The 15,979-nt window shown below is 37.4% G+C and overlaps 1 protein-coding gene and 2 non-coding genes across 5 annotated transcripts in view; 2 read left to right on the top strand and 1 right to left on the bottom strand.

The window, feature by feature from the left end:
• Positions 1-1,531: 1,531 nt before the first annotated feature.
• Mir29b-2 (microRNA mir-29b-2) lies at positions 1,532-1,595 on the top strand. The gene has a single exon (NR_162747.1). It is a non-coding gene; the product is annotated as a microRNA mir-29b-2 (primary transcript).
• Positions 1,596-2,066: 471 nt separating this feature from the next.
• Positions 2,067-2,142, top strand: Mir29c (microRNA mir-29c). Its single transcript, NR_105196.1, has one exon. It is a non-coding gene; the product is annotated as a microRNA mir-29c (primary transcript).
• Positions 2,143-3,316: 1,174 nt separating this feature from the next.
• Positions 3,317-15,979, bottom strand: part of Cd46 (CD46 molecule) — a 33,698-nt gene continuing 21,035 nt past the window's right edge. For 2 of the 3 annotated variants that reach the window (XM_027416573.2, XM_035445698.1), the window contains exons 8-12: positions 15,557-15,598; positions 13,353-13,388; positions 12,309-12,369; positions 8,905-9,018; positions 3,317-6,749 (exon numbers count right to left, since the gene is read on the bottom strand). In XM_027416573.2, coding sequence (XP_027272374.1) covers positions 6,728-6,749; positions 8,905-9,018; positions 12,309-12,369; positions 13,353-13,388; positions 15,557-15,598 — 275 coding nt within the window. In that variant the 3' untranslated portion in view covers positions 3,317-6,727. The remainder of the gene's footprint in view (positions 6,750-8,904; positions 9,019-12,308; positions 12,370-13,352; positions 13,389-15,556; positions 15,599-15,979) is intronic. The other variant, XR_003485535.2, reaches the window with a different exon arrangement.

Here is a 15,979-nt window from a genome sequence, read left to right as displayed (position 1 = left end):
AGGGAGTAGGTGGAAAGTTGCCAAAGGGAGGTAACAGCACAGACCTAGACTTCTGGGAGAAAGAGTGTGTCCTGGATCCCTGCAAGATATCTCTCCTTTAACATAGTGGGGGGTGGGGTGGGGTGGACTAAGGATACTAGCAATAGGAACTTGCTAAGAAAATTTAGCTGAAATGAAAATCAGAAAAGATGAGTATTATCATATGCATATTATTATATCTCTCCCCTTCATTTACAAGGTTTTGACCCTTGTTAATAACTGCCATCTATTTACGACCTATTTAGTTCACAAGACCCTAACTTTGGCAACCAGTGTCACTGGCACTCGGGAACTCAGTGTATAGATTTGCTTGCACTTTTCTGTAGTTGAGACCCTGGAGAGCCTTCGGTTTCTCCTCTGGCTAGCCCAGTTTCTTAGAAGCTAAGCCTATCAGTGTCATTGGTAGGCTTCATTGCAATCATCTTCCCTATTGTGGGGAGGCATCTTCCCTATTGCACCAGTGGGGCAATAAAGCAAAAGCAGGTTCTCCTAGACTATCTGACCCCTTGCAGTACCAACACCATGTGCCCTCTTTACATGTGTTACAGTGAGTCTCTTCCACTCCAATCCAGATCCCCTGAGCTAAATATCCCTCCCCAGTCTAGGTAAGAGTTCAGTTCAAAAGAAAGGAGATCACAGTCAGGCTGTTCAAGACCAAGCAGCGGCAGTGGACAGAGGGACAGGAATAGACATTTTAGATCACCTGGTTCTGTGACTACAGTTTCTTATACAGACATCAGAACAATACCTGCTTCATTGAACTCTTGGAACAACTAAGTATTACAACACTGGATGTTCACATTATATGTGTTCTATTACCCTGTAGCAGCCAGGAGCCATAAAGAGAGAGAAGCTTATATCTCGAGGTCAACATACAGCTTTATTCTTTTGTCTCCCTTCTCTGAGTTGTGACAGCAGAGGAAACACTGCAAACATAATTTGTGAATCTTATTTTCCGATAAATTTAAAAAGTATACCCCATTTTTGTGTTAGAGGATTATCTATAGAATACAATAAGATACCAGCTTTTAAAGTTACTCTGGATGGGAAGGGAGAACATGTGCTCTTTTTGAATAATACTTGTGGAAGAGTTGTCCTGACACAGGTGACACACTTGTATTCAGAGGCTAACATCTCATAGGTCACTGTCCTGAAAGAGTGACATAATGTATTCACTATGCATGACAGGCATTATGCATCTTGGGAGACACTACATAAGTTCAAGACATTGCAAATATACATATGTAGAATAAACTCTGTTCTTTTGTCTTATGTATAATAATTAATTTATAATGACTAATGTGAAGTCATACAGGGAACAAGCTTTGCAGTGGTCATGTCTGCTCAACATGTTGCCGGTGGCTCTGATGCTGCTCTGAGCAGCCTTGCATGGCTGTCGTCTGCCTCTGACAGGCAAGATGATTCTCAGAGGTGAGCCTGGATCTTCTGACTGCACTTCTGCTTTCTTCAGCGAGATGCTCTTCTTCTGGAAGCTGGTTTCACATGGTGGCTTAGATTTTTCCATCTTTGTATCTAGCACCATTTGAAATCAGTGTTTTAGGAGTAAGAATTGCAGCACAGCAGAGATTAGACTACAGGCAAGCAGCTGTACACAGGACTGGCTCTCTGTCTTTCAAGAAGTCAAGGGAAGAACTGGACAGTGAAATTTGCTCAAGTCTGTTTAGTTTAGAGGCAGCAATAGTGGGGAAGTTGTGTTCAAAATAAATGCAAGGGCATGATCAGGGCAGGGAGTGATCCCCTTTATCCAGCATTCCACGGGAGTGGGAGGGTGGCTTGGGCCTGGCCCTGTACTGTCTATCGTCCAGTGATGTTCTGGGTACTGATTGTAGCAGATAAGGGGAGAGTGCTCTGCACATGGAGGACTGCTTCATCCGCATCAGTACTGCCTGCCTATACCTGGAAGATGTCTGGAGTGCTCAGTCGTGGTTGCGGCACAGCTGAAGTCAGACTTGCCATTTGTCTGCCTTGAGGTTCAGACCTGAAGACCACCACTGGCCCATCTCTTACACAGGCTGACCGATTTCTCCTGGTGTTCAGAGTCTGTTTTTGTCTAGCACCATTTGAAATCGGTTATGATGTAGGGGGACGAGCACCAGCCTCAGAGCCTCGTGGTGTGTGGTCGGCAGCAGCCTGTCATTGCCTACACAGGCAGAGCAGAGAAGGAAGATCACAGTTTCCTGACTTCTTTAATACATGTGTGTGGTAGCAGAACTTAGAGATAATGGGTTTTATAATTAAATTGTTGTAATTTTATCTGATATCCTCAGTTGCAGTTTCTTACATGTACTACTGTTAACGAATTGTATAAACCATTTTGCTGCTGAACTGTGTTTCTGTTCATGCATCCCGGCTTTAATAAACAATTTGCTATATTCAATTTATCATGTCTGTGTTTTTATCTATTTTCCATTCATAATTCTATGGCAATGAGAAGTGGGCCCTGGGAAGTTAATTTGCTGTGCCAATCATAAGGAATTGGAAGTAGGTTGCTTCAGACAAACATTAAAAATGAAGGTCATTAAGACAGGAATGAAATTCTAAAAATGAAAGATTATCAGAAACAGAAGATTGAAGCTCTAGGCTGAGGGATGTTACTAAATAGGAAAACTATTCTTGGTTCCAAGGAAACTGTGGACTCTGACTCTCCTCCTGTCAGTGTTGCTGCAGGGAACTTAACTGAAGTGTCATGTGGCCCTTAAAGGGAAGTGGGCTAATTTCAATTGCATTTGTAACAGATGGAGTTCTACTTTCAGCTGATGGTTTATTTCAACCCTTGAATAGGCGGTGAGACAATTTTATAAAAGTGTTCAGAGATTTGACAGTATTGAGGGGCAGGGTTCATGCTTGGAGAACTTCAGGAAGAAAGCAGGTGGCCCCTTCCATAGAAGTTGCATAGCTAACTGAACTGTCTGCAGTATAATCATTTCAAGCCAGTGGGTTTCAATAACTGGTGGCGAATCAGCTGCCCTGGAAGCCTTTTCTGAGCCCACATCCCAGTAGTCTCCCCCAGATGGCTGCCTTGCCTATTGTGCTCAAAGTGGGAGGTGAATGAAGCATTCGCTGGAAAGACTTCCCAGTGACTATGATACATCCTGCAGCTGCAGAGCTATTTCAAGCTTTTGATGGAATGTTCTGAGTCTCGGGATGCGGTGGTGGGAATGGCTAAGTCCCTCAGCTGTATTGTTTAATTTGCCCCACTAACGTAGGAGACTGCAGCTCCTAAGTATGACAGTTTGGGTTATTAACTACACATTGGTTTTTTTTTTTTTTTTTTTTTTTTAATTTAGCTACCCTGTCCAAAGCTCCCAATTAATTTATATTGGAAAATATAATTAAAATACCCCCAGGCTATGATTCTAATTCTTAAATGAGTTAAGGGAGAAGGTAGAATTTATTATCAAAGTACAAAACAATGATTTAAGATTTTTTTCTATATAAGAAAATTTATAACATCCTCACTGAATGCTTAAACAGCCCATATCCTGAAGTTCGGAGGAGTAAAATGCAACTGGAACATCTCTCAAACACTTATTTTTTTTTATCTGAATGCCATTAACATAAAAATTGTCACTCTGGGGTAGTTTTTCATAATTGTTAATGCAGAATATTTTTTGGCAATACCCTCCTGAGTCAGACTTATGAATCCATGCTGTCAACCCAGGTAGAAAGTCTCTTGTTGAAGTATTACTAAGTTAAGCCTTACCAGATTTTTTAGAAGTGAATATAGTGTACTTTTGTTAACTCCCGAGGAAGAAAAATCTGCGGTTTAGTAGATCAAATAAATTAAGTCTGAATCCTAGTGTCTTTAAGAAGTTGGCCCAGACCTTCTGTTTGGAAGCTGGCATATAGTCTCATGAATAGCTAGCACACTGTTGTGTACATACTTTTTAGGGAAGCCTAAGATAGTACCTTTAATATGTTATTTCTGGGGCACATTCTAACCCAGTAGCATGTTGCCATAGCTTTGGTCACTGAAAGAGTGATCTTCCGGTCCCAGCCCTTTAAGGAAGTACTATTTATCTGTGCTCAGATTGGGGCTCAGATGAGTATAGTGTACAGCCATTGTCCTATTTCTGAAAAGGCCATACTATTTGGTCATAGTTCTTTGCTTCCAGTTTTTATGTCCATGCATAAATTTCCTGTGACTGCAACAAATTAGCACAGATGTGATGATGTCTCAACTGAAGTCAAGGTACTGTCAGACACAAATCCTTCAGAAATATGAAAGAAAAATAGGTCTCTTGCCTTTCTTTGTCTACAAACAGGCTATTCTTTGGCTTGTCCTCTTCAAGCTTCCAGGGTCTGCAGGATCACACTTTGCTTCATTGGTTACACTGTCTTCGATGGTTAGTGTTCACCTTTTAACAAGATCAGGATGTGATTAACCTTCGCATCAGAATTTGAGAAGCCTATTGCTGTGGGAGCTTACAGAAGGAATTCTTAATGGTTGAAGCTCACCTCAAGTACAGATTTAATATTTTTTGAGATGTTGCAGGTGGAGGTAGGTAATCAGATGGCTTAATTTTTCCCAAGTACCATACTTAATGTGTTCACCTAATTCCCTGAATTCCCAGTGAAGCCACAAGCTCCAAACACCAGGACATCAGAGCTCCTCTTTCTAGTGATTCAAAACAGGGCTTAGGATTACATTGCACAACAACATTCAGAGCTAAAATTTTGTCTGCTATTATTCACATCAGTCTTACTACCGGTCTCCTGTTTCATTGGTTTTTGTCCAGTCATGCCAGGAATCAAGGTGGGTTGCTTTCCAGCATCATCTGTGTGGCAGTGGGTTCACCTGCTATTCCCCCAGTATTATATTTTCCCCATATTAAGAAGTGAGGAACAAAGACATTGTTACTCCCCCCCCCAAAAAAAAAACAGAAGAGAGCTAGTGTTTTACCTGCTCTAAAATAAAATTAATGTGTCTGGAATTCCAGCAATGACAACCTCACAGAGAAGGGGCAGAGGACTGTCAAATACTCCAACATTCCATAAGAGGACAGCAGTGCTATGGTCTCAAAGGTTGACAGCTTATCTAGAGAAACCTCTGAATGAACCCAGAGAGCCAAAAACATAGGGGAAAATATTTGTGTATCAGATTCACTCAATTCTGAATCACTTCTAAAAGTTAATAGACTGTTAAATTCTGCTCTTAAGGTGAATTGTTAAAATATGCTATATCTAGTCTTGATTAAAATGTTAACTGTCTGGTATCACAAACTTCAGAACACTGTAACTCATTTCCCTAAAACCTTAAAATTACTTTAAGTTGCAAATTTAAATTCCTTTTGCCTCCAGGTCTTTCTATCATAATTCAGACAATTTGTTGTTAGTTACTATAAAAGTTCTCTCTATATTTTATGCTACTTTAAAAATATGCTAGAGTTTCATGTTAATTGTCTAAGATGCCTTGGTTAATGTAATTTTCATTCTGTGTTGATACTATTCATAAATATTGCTATCATTTTAAAACTACAGTTTATCATTGCTTATTTTGATAGATATCAGGACCTCTAAGCAAACAAGGTTATGTTAAAGTGTTAATGACTCTTTTTTTTTTCCCAGTGCTGAGGATTGAATCCAGGATCTTTCGAATGATGTGCAAACCTTTCTGATGAACTACAACATCAACCCATAAATAGCATTATTAAAGTCTTTGAAAATTTTTAATAGGTAGAATTAAACTGTGATTTTCTTTAAGGTTTTACCCTCTTTATAAGTTTATATGGAGAGTTGTCTGCCAGGCCTGAAGGTCACTAATGTGGGGTTCTCAGTCCCAATTGGCAAATTAAAACCACCAGAGAAATTAAAACCTCTTGTGTTCAGGCCACATCTCAAATTAATAATATGGGAGCCCACTGGGGTAGTACTCAAGCATCAATAATGCTTCCTGGGGGAGGCTAGTGGACAGCCTTAGGAGAGAAACACTGAGTCTTGTCTTAGTCTGGCTTACTTCTCATATCTGCAAAGGCAGAAAGAACTATGTTTGCATAAAGAGAACCAAATCCTATTAGTTACACAGGTCAAGTTTTTACTTTAATTGCTAGGCCTTGTTTTTTTGAGTCCTCTGAATGCATTAAAGTGATATTAAAGTTACATCTCCTATTAGACACGAATATATAGACTCTTAAATGTGGCTAACTTAAGGCAATAAAGGGTTAAGAGCCCAAGGAGTCAGAGCTTCATAGGACAGGCAGGATACTCATTGGCCTTGGAGATACATGGATCTGGAGAGAATAAGGCATTTCGGGTAACATAGGGTAGGAGTGTGGGAGACAGAGACATGAGCTTAATGCACAGCCATTTCATGCAATGAAAGTGTGAGGTATAGGGAGAAGAGTTGGAAATGCAGAAGGTCTGATATCATACTTAAAATATGTCCTTCTTTCTGCAGGTAACATGCCACTGAACACTTTGTTCAGGACACAGGCACTCAGGGCTGTGTTGAAATCCTTGGTAAGCTGGAGGGACTGGGATGTGAGGAGATGGTCAGAGGTTAAGACAGAGATTGCAGTTTGAAACAGATTTGATTTACACTAGAAACACACACACACACACATTACCATAAATGAAGCTCCTGCAAATATATAATTTTACTTTTGCCAGACTTGAAGAGCCAGTTTTCAAAAAATGGAACAGTAATGACTTCCACACATGGGACTTCTCATCGTGTTGTAGATACAGTTCTGTAGTTAAAAGAACATTTTAAGTTCAAATATGCCTCTTTCTCTATCATTTAGACAATCTTAAAAACAAAAAACCACTTTCCCTCATATATTTATATAACTTATAAATTATTTGGTGAAAACAAAAATACAGATTTATACTTCTCAAGTAAAATACTAATTTGAGGCAGACCATTCTATAAAGGTAAATTCATTTAAAAACTAAAGTATTTGGTTAAAATGTTTTAAATTAAGTTTAAAAACAGTAAAGCCATTTTTTTGTTTTGTTTTTTCAACAGTTAGTTTCATTTTTATTAAGACTATTTGACAATTACTGTAACTTAAAATTCATTATCAGAGGTACAGAAAACATTAATAAGCAGTTAAATACTGCAGTGGATAGTTTCTGGACCATGCATTTAGAAATCCATGTTTAATGGTCTCTAGGGTCTGTTTTACCCTGAGGGTTCCCTGGCTAGTAAAGCCATTTTTTACTTTTAAACAATTAGTAAATTCTTTTTTTAACCTGCTATCTTTTTGTCTTTTTTTTTTTTGGTATCAGGCCTAGGTACAATTGCTATGTTTTTAAAGTATGTGAAAATGAGTACAGACTTCAATTTTTCTTTTTCTTTTTTTTTTTTTTTTGGTTTTTCGAGACAGGGTTTCTCTGTGTAGCTTTGGAGCCTATCTTGGCACTCGCTCTGGAGACCAGGCTGGCCTCGAACTCACAGAGATCCGCCTGCCTCTGCCTCTGCCTCTGCCTCCGGAGTGCTGGGATTAAAGGCGTGCACCACCAACGCCCGGCCAGACTTCAATTTTTCTTAATCCAGACTTTCTGGGTGGTTTGTTTTACTATTCAAACATTATCTTCCCAAAGTATCTGCTTGGAGGGCACAAGAGGAGGGTCACTCAGAGTGACTGCAGGTGTTTATACTCAAGACAGGGTTCACCCTCAACTCAGTTTCAATTTGTATTCACAGTCTTCCCAAGGTGATGCTGCTGTGGCCACTCTATGATACTAAATGTAAATGTTTAAAGCACACCTGAGAAAAGACAGTTAATCAGAAGTGGCAGTTTCTTCTCTCAGCTCTTGGCCGGGTGGAGGCTGACCACTGCTCCATTTGAGAATGACCTACTCAGAGCTCCATCAGTGCAACTGACAGCAAGAGTTAAGGAAAAGGCTTCCTCTGGCAAAGGCAATGTGCAGTGTCTATTTTCCACACTCTTGAGGTTATTTGATGAGTTTATTCCTTACAAGCAGCTTAGATGGCTTGTTGAAAGACTTACACGTCTAATGGAAGAAAGTCATGAATAGCCCAGAACTTCAGAGTGGGTGACTCAACATCTGGAATTTATTTAAGAAAAAAGGCTACAGCTTTCACTTTATATAGATTCTTGTTATGGGTGTCATGGCCATGCCTTTTACAGAAGCATGCAACTAGCTGTGAAATCTTAGTAGTGTTTCTTTGGCTGGATTATTGATGTTCAGAAAAGTTAAAACAAATGCCAGACATCAAACTTGTAATTCATTTAAATCACTGAAGTTGTCAGGGAAAAGTAGAATTTTACTCTACTAACATTTGCATAGTTTTGTGCTATTAATAATATTCTTAGTTAAAGATTTCTAAATTGTTTACATTCCCAGTTTTTAGTGTTCTGGTTTAATGGATCAGAGCTGAAGGGGTATGTGCATTTATGAAAGCTTTTTATAATGAACCATTTAAAAATATATTTTAGAATTGTCAAAAAGAGAAATCTTAAGAATTAACATTAAAAAGACTTCAAAATCACCCTCTTTTTAAAACAAAGTGTAATTTTTTTAAGACAAGGTCTTGCTATGTAGCCAGGCTAACTTCACCCTCAACATTCTCCTACCTCTGAACTATAGGTGTGTGCCACCATGTTAGGCTGAAATGTAATTTCATTATAAATTATATTACTCTGAGTTATAACATTATTATGAAAGTAATAATTTCCCAACTTCAATGGTTCAGGATATGGTATTGACATGCTATGAAATATAAATGTAGTTAAAGGAAACCAGACACTTTTTCTATTCAGAATTCATATACATTTTAAAGACATGTCAATGGCAGGCAGCTATATTCAAGCCACTTTAAAATGTGAGCACTGTGACCCAGTAATTGCATGCATAACAGTGAAAACAGTGACATACATTTTAGAGGCAGAAGATAAAACACTTCTTGGGGTTCGTGGCAATGATGAGGATTTCCGTGTTCGTATGGTTGAGGTTGACTTTTTCTTGTGACTTCTATGCTTACTTTTATTCCTACAAGATAAGGTATAAGGGCAACATCAAAACAAATATAACTACATGCAGAAATTAAGTTCCACAAACCTACTTTGAAAATAGGCATTTTTTTTTTCTTGTAATGGGAATGGAATCCATTTCCTTATACATACTAGGTAAGTACTCTACAACTGAGCTGTATTTTTCCAGCCCCAAGGTAGACAATTTAAAAAAATACTTTTTATTGTATTGTCTGTGAACTAGAAAATATTTCAAATGTTCATGTCTCACCCCCCAAAACAAAAAACAAAAAAACAAAAAACAACCCTCTTCTATCCTTGTGTTTTTGATCCCCTCTAAAACAAGAAGTAAAGCTACTGTGTGCTTAATATTTGTTTCAAATTAGGCCAGGGAGGCAAGCAGGGTTCTTTAATCTCAGAGTTTTGTCCCTAATGAGGTCTGAGAGACACAGTGATTCTAAAAGTCTATACTGTGGCCATTCATGTTTGAGTAGAGACAGCTGCACTCTAGCCCCTGCCTTAGGAAACTGACTGCAACAATTTAACCCAAAACCAAGAGCAACCAGTTATTTACCAGTGTGTATGCATTATTTAGGGATGCCCACCTAGTATAAAAGCCAGCAATAATTACTTGTTCCTCTCTGTGAGGTAGGTTGTCATTTTGATCCTGTCACTATATTCATGCTGTGGTAAGTGACCTAATTATTTAGCTCATCACTGAATTATCTGAGAAGTGCTGTATTTTTTTGTAGTCAATTTTATATAGTGGATTTTTTTCCTTAACTCAAAATTTAAAAAGAAACCCAGAATTCAAAAAAAGGTTAAAAAATAAAACAGAAAAAGAAAAAAAGCAGTGATCTTGCATAGGTGCATAGCTTGGGTCCTAGCCCTCATACAAGGTAGGTCACAGTCACATGTAACCAGCTCTAGGAGATCCCAGGCCTGTGGCTTCCACAGGCACCTGTATTCACATGCACATAACCCATTCCTCAGACACAGACACAGACACATAAAGATAAAATAAATCTTTCTTTCAAAGCAATGGTAAGTTTGGAGTTGCATTTTATTTACTTATTTTTTAAGAAATATATTTAAATGAGAAAAATTGAAACTGAGGTGGAGTTCAGCCAGGGCCACCTAGTAAGGCTACCTAAAAACTAAAGGGAAAAAGAAGTCCTCCTCTATTTGTGCTACAATGTCTATCTGTGTGGCTAGGAGTCAGGGAAGAACCTTTCCCTAGGCCATGAAATCTTAAGAACAAGATGCACAGAAGCTCACGGAAAGGGTATTTTACTGAACAAAGCTGGTATCTCGGATTACAGGGTGGAGGAAAAACAAAACATGCCAACTAGGAGAGGTCTGTCCAGTTATGAAAGTTATACTTTCTAGTCTCCTGGGACAGCTGAGGCTAAAACTAACTAGGAGCTAACTGGCTAAGCTTCATCTTGGGTTCTCCTGCCTCAGCTTCCTGTGTACTGGTATTACAGGTGTGTACCACCATACCTGGCATTTAAAAGAACATGTTAAAATTTGGATTAAACTTCATTTTAATCCAAAAATAGACTTGTGGATGGTGTCAGAAAGCTTAAGGTTAAACAACTATAATTTATTTTGGTTTGTTTTTTGAGACAGTTTCTCAGTGTATCCCTGGTTGTTCTGGAACTTGTCTGGCTCTGAACTCAGAAATCTGCCTGCCAAGTGCTAGGATTAAAGGTGTGCATCACCACCACCCAACACAACTATACTTTTTCAAAAGCTGAGGCTATATTGTTTTCTATAATATGCCAAATATATTTTATTCAGAGAAACAGGTAAATACCTTTATGGAATTAGTTTTAAGTTGGAGTTAAGTACATTTGTAAAATATAAACTATACTTCTAGGGTTAGGGTTAGGCTTTTCTTCCCCTGCTTGCACTTGGATTGAACTGGTTCTATTGACTGTTTCCCTTCAGTCTCTGAAACACCTTTATGTTTAGGTTTTAGCTGTTTCAGAAGTAGAGGCTAGGCTGGGTCATCACTGTTTAAGACTCAAAGTCCTGTCTGTGTACAGTGTGTTGAACTTGGGAAAATAATATAAGAAAACATCAATAATTTGGTGAAGAGGACAGGAATCTAAGCTTCCTCTTTTTATCTTTCCTGCCAATATATCTGAACTCATGGAACTTAATATACACCAGCTGCTTTTCAAAACAACATCACTTATTGGCCCCATACATTTCCCATCCCTCTGTATCCACCCTCTGCCCTTGCAACCTCCCCTCAAAATAAGACGAAAAAGGGGGGAGATCTCATCATGGAAGCTGTAATGTAACAGTTATTCACTCTGTAAACATTTTATCTATATACCTTTGTGTGCAGCAGCCCAGGCCCAACTTTACTATGGCCCTGGGTGACAATGAAACCACCCCTCATCCTGCTGCTCAGAGCTCTTTTAAAGTGACAAGAAAAAAATGAAATCACCTAAATTCTATCAGAAACTTCAAGGCACTAATCTGATCCATGTCCTAAATTTTATTCCAAATCTTACATTATATGAAATTTGCTATGCCTAATTTTGATACTTTGAATCCCTATTTTCACCAATGGGACATACCACACTCTGAATGCCCCTGTCTCTTCTAAATCCTTATTTCTTTTGATATATATATATGTGTATATATATATATTATATATATATATATATATATATATATATTTGTAATTTTTCCTGTTCTAATCCCCCTTTGTTTTCATTTTTATATAGGCAGAACGAAGATACAAGATAATAGAGCACCCTTTGAATTTTAGCCCTTCAGCTACTAAGTCATTCATTAGTGTATGATGCAAAAAAAAATTAGGAGAACAGGAGATGTCAAATCTCCCTGGTTAACATTAATAAATAACGCTATAAATAAATGAGGCCCCTCATAGCTTATTACCACTAGCCAAGTTAGACAAATGTAAGCTTTTAACATAAAAATTTCAGTGACTTTAAAGTGAAAATATCACACTGAAATATTTCAAATTTAATTTTGGCCACTTTTGAACTTAGGATTTACCTAGAGAAGGGAAAACTTCATAATGACTTTGCTTCACTAAACAACTTAAACTTCAAATTTCATAAAAAAAAACTTTCTATGCTAAAAAATCAACTTCACACAGATCCTTATGTTGCAAAGATGTTAAAAGTAGCTGACCATGTTTTAGCAAAGAAATGCAATTTGTAGGGCATATTACTGCAGGCATACTTTAAAAAGGAGGGTGCTCAAGGCAAAGAACAAACTAGTTGCACAAAGGCATATTGAAGATGATTAACTTAGAATACTTACCCTTTCTTCCTGTACTCAAGATATCTGAGTATGATGAGAATAATTACAACAACTCCAACAACTACAAGAAAAGGAAAATAAATAGCATGTAACTCTGAGAATGATTGCCATCTAAGCAGAAGAAATAAATCAGTTATATTTCAGTGGTAACCAGTTATGCATTTAGATTCCATCTGCATTCTTTTTTCCTGATTTTTTAATTTAAATTAAAAACAATCTTATTTTACATACCAATTCCACTCTCCCTCCTGTCCTCCCCTTCCCCCCACCATCTCCCCATCCCACCCACCCCCATTCACTGCTCAGAGAGGGTGAGGCCTCCCATGGAGGATCATCAAAGTGTGTCATATCATTTGGGGCAGGACCTAGGCCCTCCCCCATGTATCTAGGCTGAGAGAGTAGGCCTCCTTAGAGAATGGGCTCTAAAAAGCCTGTTCATGCACTAGGGATAAAATAATGGTTCCACTGCCAGCAGCCCCAAAGACTGCCCAAGGTCCCCAACTGACATCCATGTTTGGGGACCTGGTTCAGCCCTATGCTGGTTCCCCAACTGTCAGTTGGGAGTCTGCACTCTTTGTTCTCTAAATCCAATTCGCCGGAATCACAGTCCTGGCTTGTTTTGTTTTGTTTTGTTTTGATTTGATTTTTCAATACAGGATTTCTCTGTGTAGCTTTGGAGCCTATCCTGGCACTCGCTCTGGAGACCAGGCTGGCCTCGAACTCACAGAGATCTGCCTGCCTCTGCCTCCTGAGTGCTGGGATTAAAGGCATGTGCCACCAACACCTGGCCTGGCTGAATTTTTAAAAATTATCAAAAAGCGTACTTAGGATGAACATTCATAGTATGTCATCTTAAGAAAGTATGCATTATTATAGGCTACTTCTAAATAGACATATAAAATAGGAAATAATATAAATTAGCACAGGGTAATATATAAAAGACCAGATTTTTCTAAGTTTGTCTATCTCAAGTTTAAAAAAAATTTAAATGTACTGCTTTATAGTAACAATTGGATTTAAGCAGTGAAAAATTTGGGTACTTACTTGAAGTAATAACAATCAGAGCAATAATCCATGCATCTAAGAAACAAAAGAAGCCAAGCATTTAGAATTCCTAAATTAATTCAGCTAATCCACACTTAAGAGAAAAATAAAAGTTCATTTATCTACTTTGAACAAAATCATTAATATATCCAAGTCATTTTGATCAAAGAACATTTGTAAGCCCATTTCCAGGTTTGGGGTCCAAGTTGTGAATTTAAATTTTCAGTGTTTTTGTTTTTCTTACCCCATCAGGTTATTTAGTAAAGATTATTATTAGAATTAGAATTCACTAAATAGAGGAAAATCATTACACAATATACTATCTTTTTATATTTGGTTTAGTTCAGTATGCATTCTACAATTTGTTATAATTTGTAAAAGAAATCCATTTCCCCAAAAAGTATGTAGAATTTCATAATAAGTTTCAATGAATTAATTAAACAAATACTGTTTGTAGTTCTTACAAATACCCTACCTTATCAGGGCCCTTCCTGTCTTCCTTATGCCCTCATAACCACCCCATTAACAAAGGCATACTCTTTCTTAAATACCAAAGACCTTCCCTTCTCAAAGTGTAACCTAAGAGGAGGGAAATACAGTTTAGTAACAGAACACTTATGTGACATGCTTTTGAAATACCAGCATACATTGATGAGTTATGCAGAGGAATTTAAATGAGCATAGTTGACTAACTGGGTGTTCTGGTTTTCTTTCTATTGATTAGATAAAAATACTCTGGCCAAAAGGGGAGGAAATAATTTGTCTGGCTTATACTTCACTGAGGTAAGTCAGGGCAGGAACTCAAGGTCAAACTTGAAGACAGGCTTGCCAGCTATTCCATTCAGCATTACATTTAGGCAGGGAAATCACTAACCACTAAAGGAATACAGGAGAAACCATGAAGGAAAGCTATTGCTAGATTGATAGCAGGTTTATGCTTAGCTAGCTTTCTTATATAGGCAGAACTACCTATCCACAGTGGGCTAAAACTCTCCTACATAAATCAACAATGAAGACAATCCCCTTTCCCCAAGCCTACAAACCAATCTGATCTGGGCAATCCCTAAAATGACCCTGCTTTCTCAGGTGACTCTAGGGTGTATCAAATTAATAGTCAATGCTAACTAGGTCTACAGAGAACATTCTTAAATTTTGGAAGTATTTATGTCTAATAATGTATATGCTTCTAAAGTTTCATACTTCTCATTAAGTTGCTGTCAGTCAGAGCATAAAATGTTAGTCTTAATTCTGCTCTTCTTATTTCACACACACTTATCACATGTTCAGCAATTTAAGAAGGCACTGAATTTATTGGCAGTGACCACAGAATTTGAAGTTAAATCATATATAGACAGTTCAGAAACTGCGATGGTTTGACTGAATGATTTTTATTTTACATTGGTAAGACACTCATGCATGTTCAGCAGAAACCAGTGCTGAACTTTGATTTTGGACCTTTTCCTGACTTAGCAATGTGACATGGGACTTTACTGTAGATCTTGGGCAGCAGTGGAAAACCACAGTTCCTACCGAATCAGGATAACATGAGTGAAACTCAAACTTTGACCATGTGACCACCTCTGATAATCTTTAGTAAATATGGTAGGTATATTTTCAATTTGCCATGGGTTTATCAGACCCACCCAATCTCTCCATACATATAGAGACACAAATGTATAAAAATATAAGCCAAATGTGATTTTTTTAAAAATCATTACTAATCTAGTCTAATAAATAAAACAGCAGATTTTTGTCTTGCTTATTATGTCTTTAAATTTCACTGAATTTTAACTGTTGTAACTATACATGACTTAGTTTAATGTACATTGTATAAAATGAGGCCTACATAAATTGTGCTAAACCAATCTTTCACATAAAAAAAGTTAATCCAACTTTAAGGTCTGTGTAGATCAGATATAAATAGGAAGAGAATTACATAGAAGGCAAGTTGTGATTTATGTACTTTAACCTCAGCCAACTAACTTTCCCTTCTATAAAACTGTACTTACCTACATATCACTCAATATAGTAGTACTTACATTTGTCATGGTGTCAGCCCAAAGTAAGTAATCCTAAATGCCAACTATTAGTACTGACAAAATACACTTCTTCTTAACTGCCAGTAACTGAAATGTATGATATTTCCATGTAAAGTGTTAAGGTCTCATACATACTTCAGGGATATATATAACTGAAATAATAACCTAATTCTTGGCCAAATATTCCTTCACGAGTACTAGGATATCCTAGGGGGGAAAAAAAAGAAAGATGGGTTCAGTAAAACAGAGAAACAGAGAAATAAAAAAATAAATAAAAATAAAAATCCTTTAAATTCTCAACTTTAATTTTCACCAATGTATAAAAACTCCTAAACTTTCATTTTCCTTAAAAACCCCACTAATATTTTTAAATAGTGTCATAAAATATTAGCTTTACATTTTCACCATTAGCTTTCTTCCTGTCTACTAATATTCCCTCTAGTAATATTATGTAGTAGCATATAAATTTCCTTTTTAGTACAGTCTCAGAATTAGTCTATAAATTTCATGAGATTCTAATTAAAATTAAACATACTGAATTGGCTGAATAAATACTTCAGCTATCAACCTGGAATGGAAGTAAACTTT

Source organism: Cricetulus griseus, chromosome 5, assembly GCF_003668045.3.
Source record: "Cricetulus griseus strain 17A/GY chromosome 5, alternate assembly CriGri-PICRH-1.0, whole genome shotgun sequence".
In the NCBI taxonomy this organism is placed as follows: Eukaryota; Metazoa; Chordata; class Mammalia; order Rodentia; family Cricetidae; genus Cricetulus; species Cricetulus griseus.
This window is presented reverse-complemented; position numbering and strand designations above follow the sequence as displayed.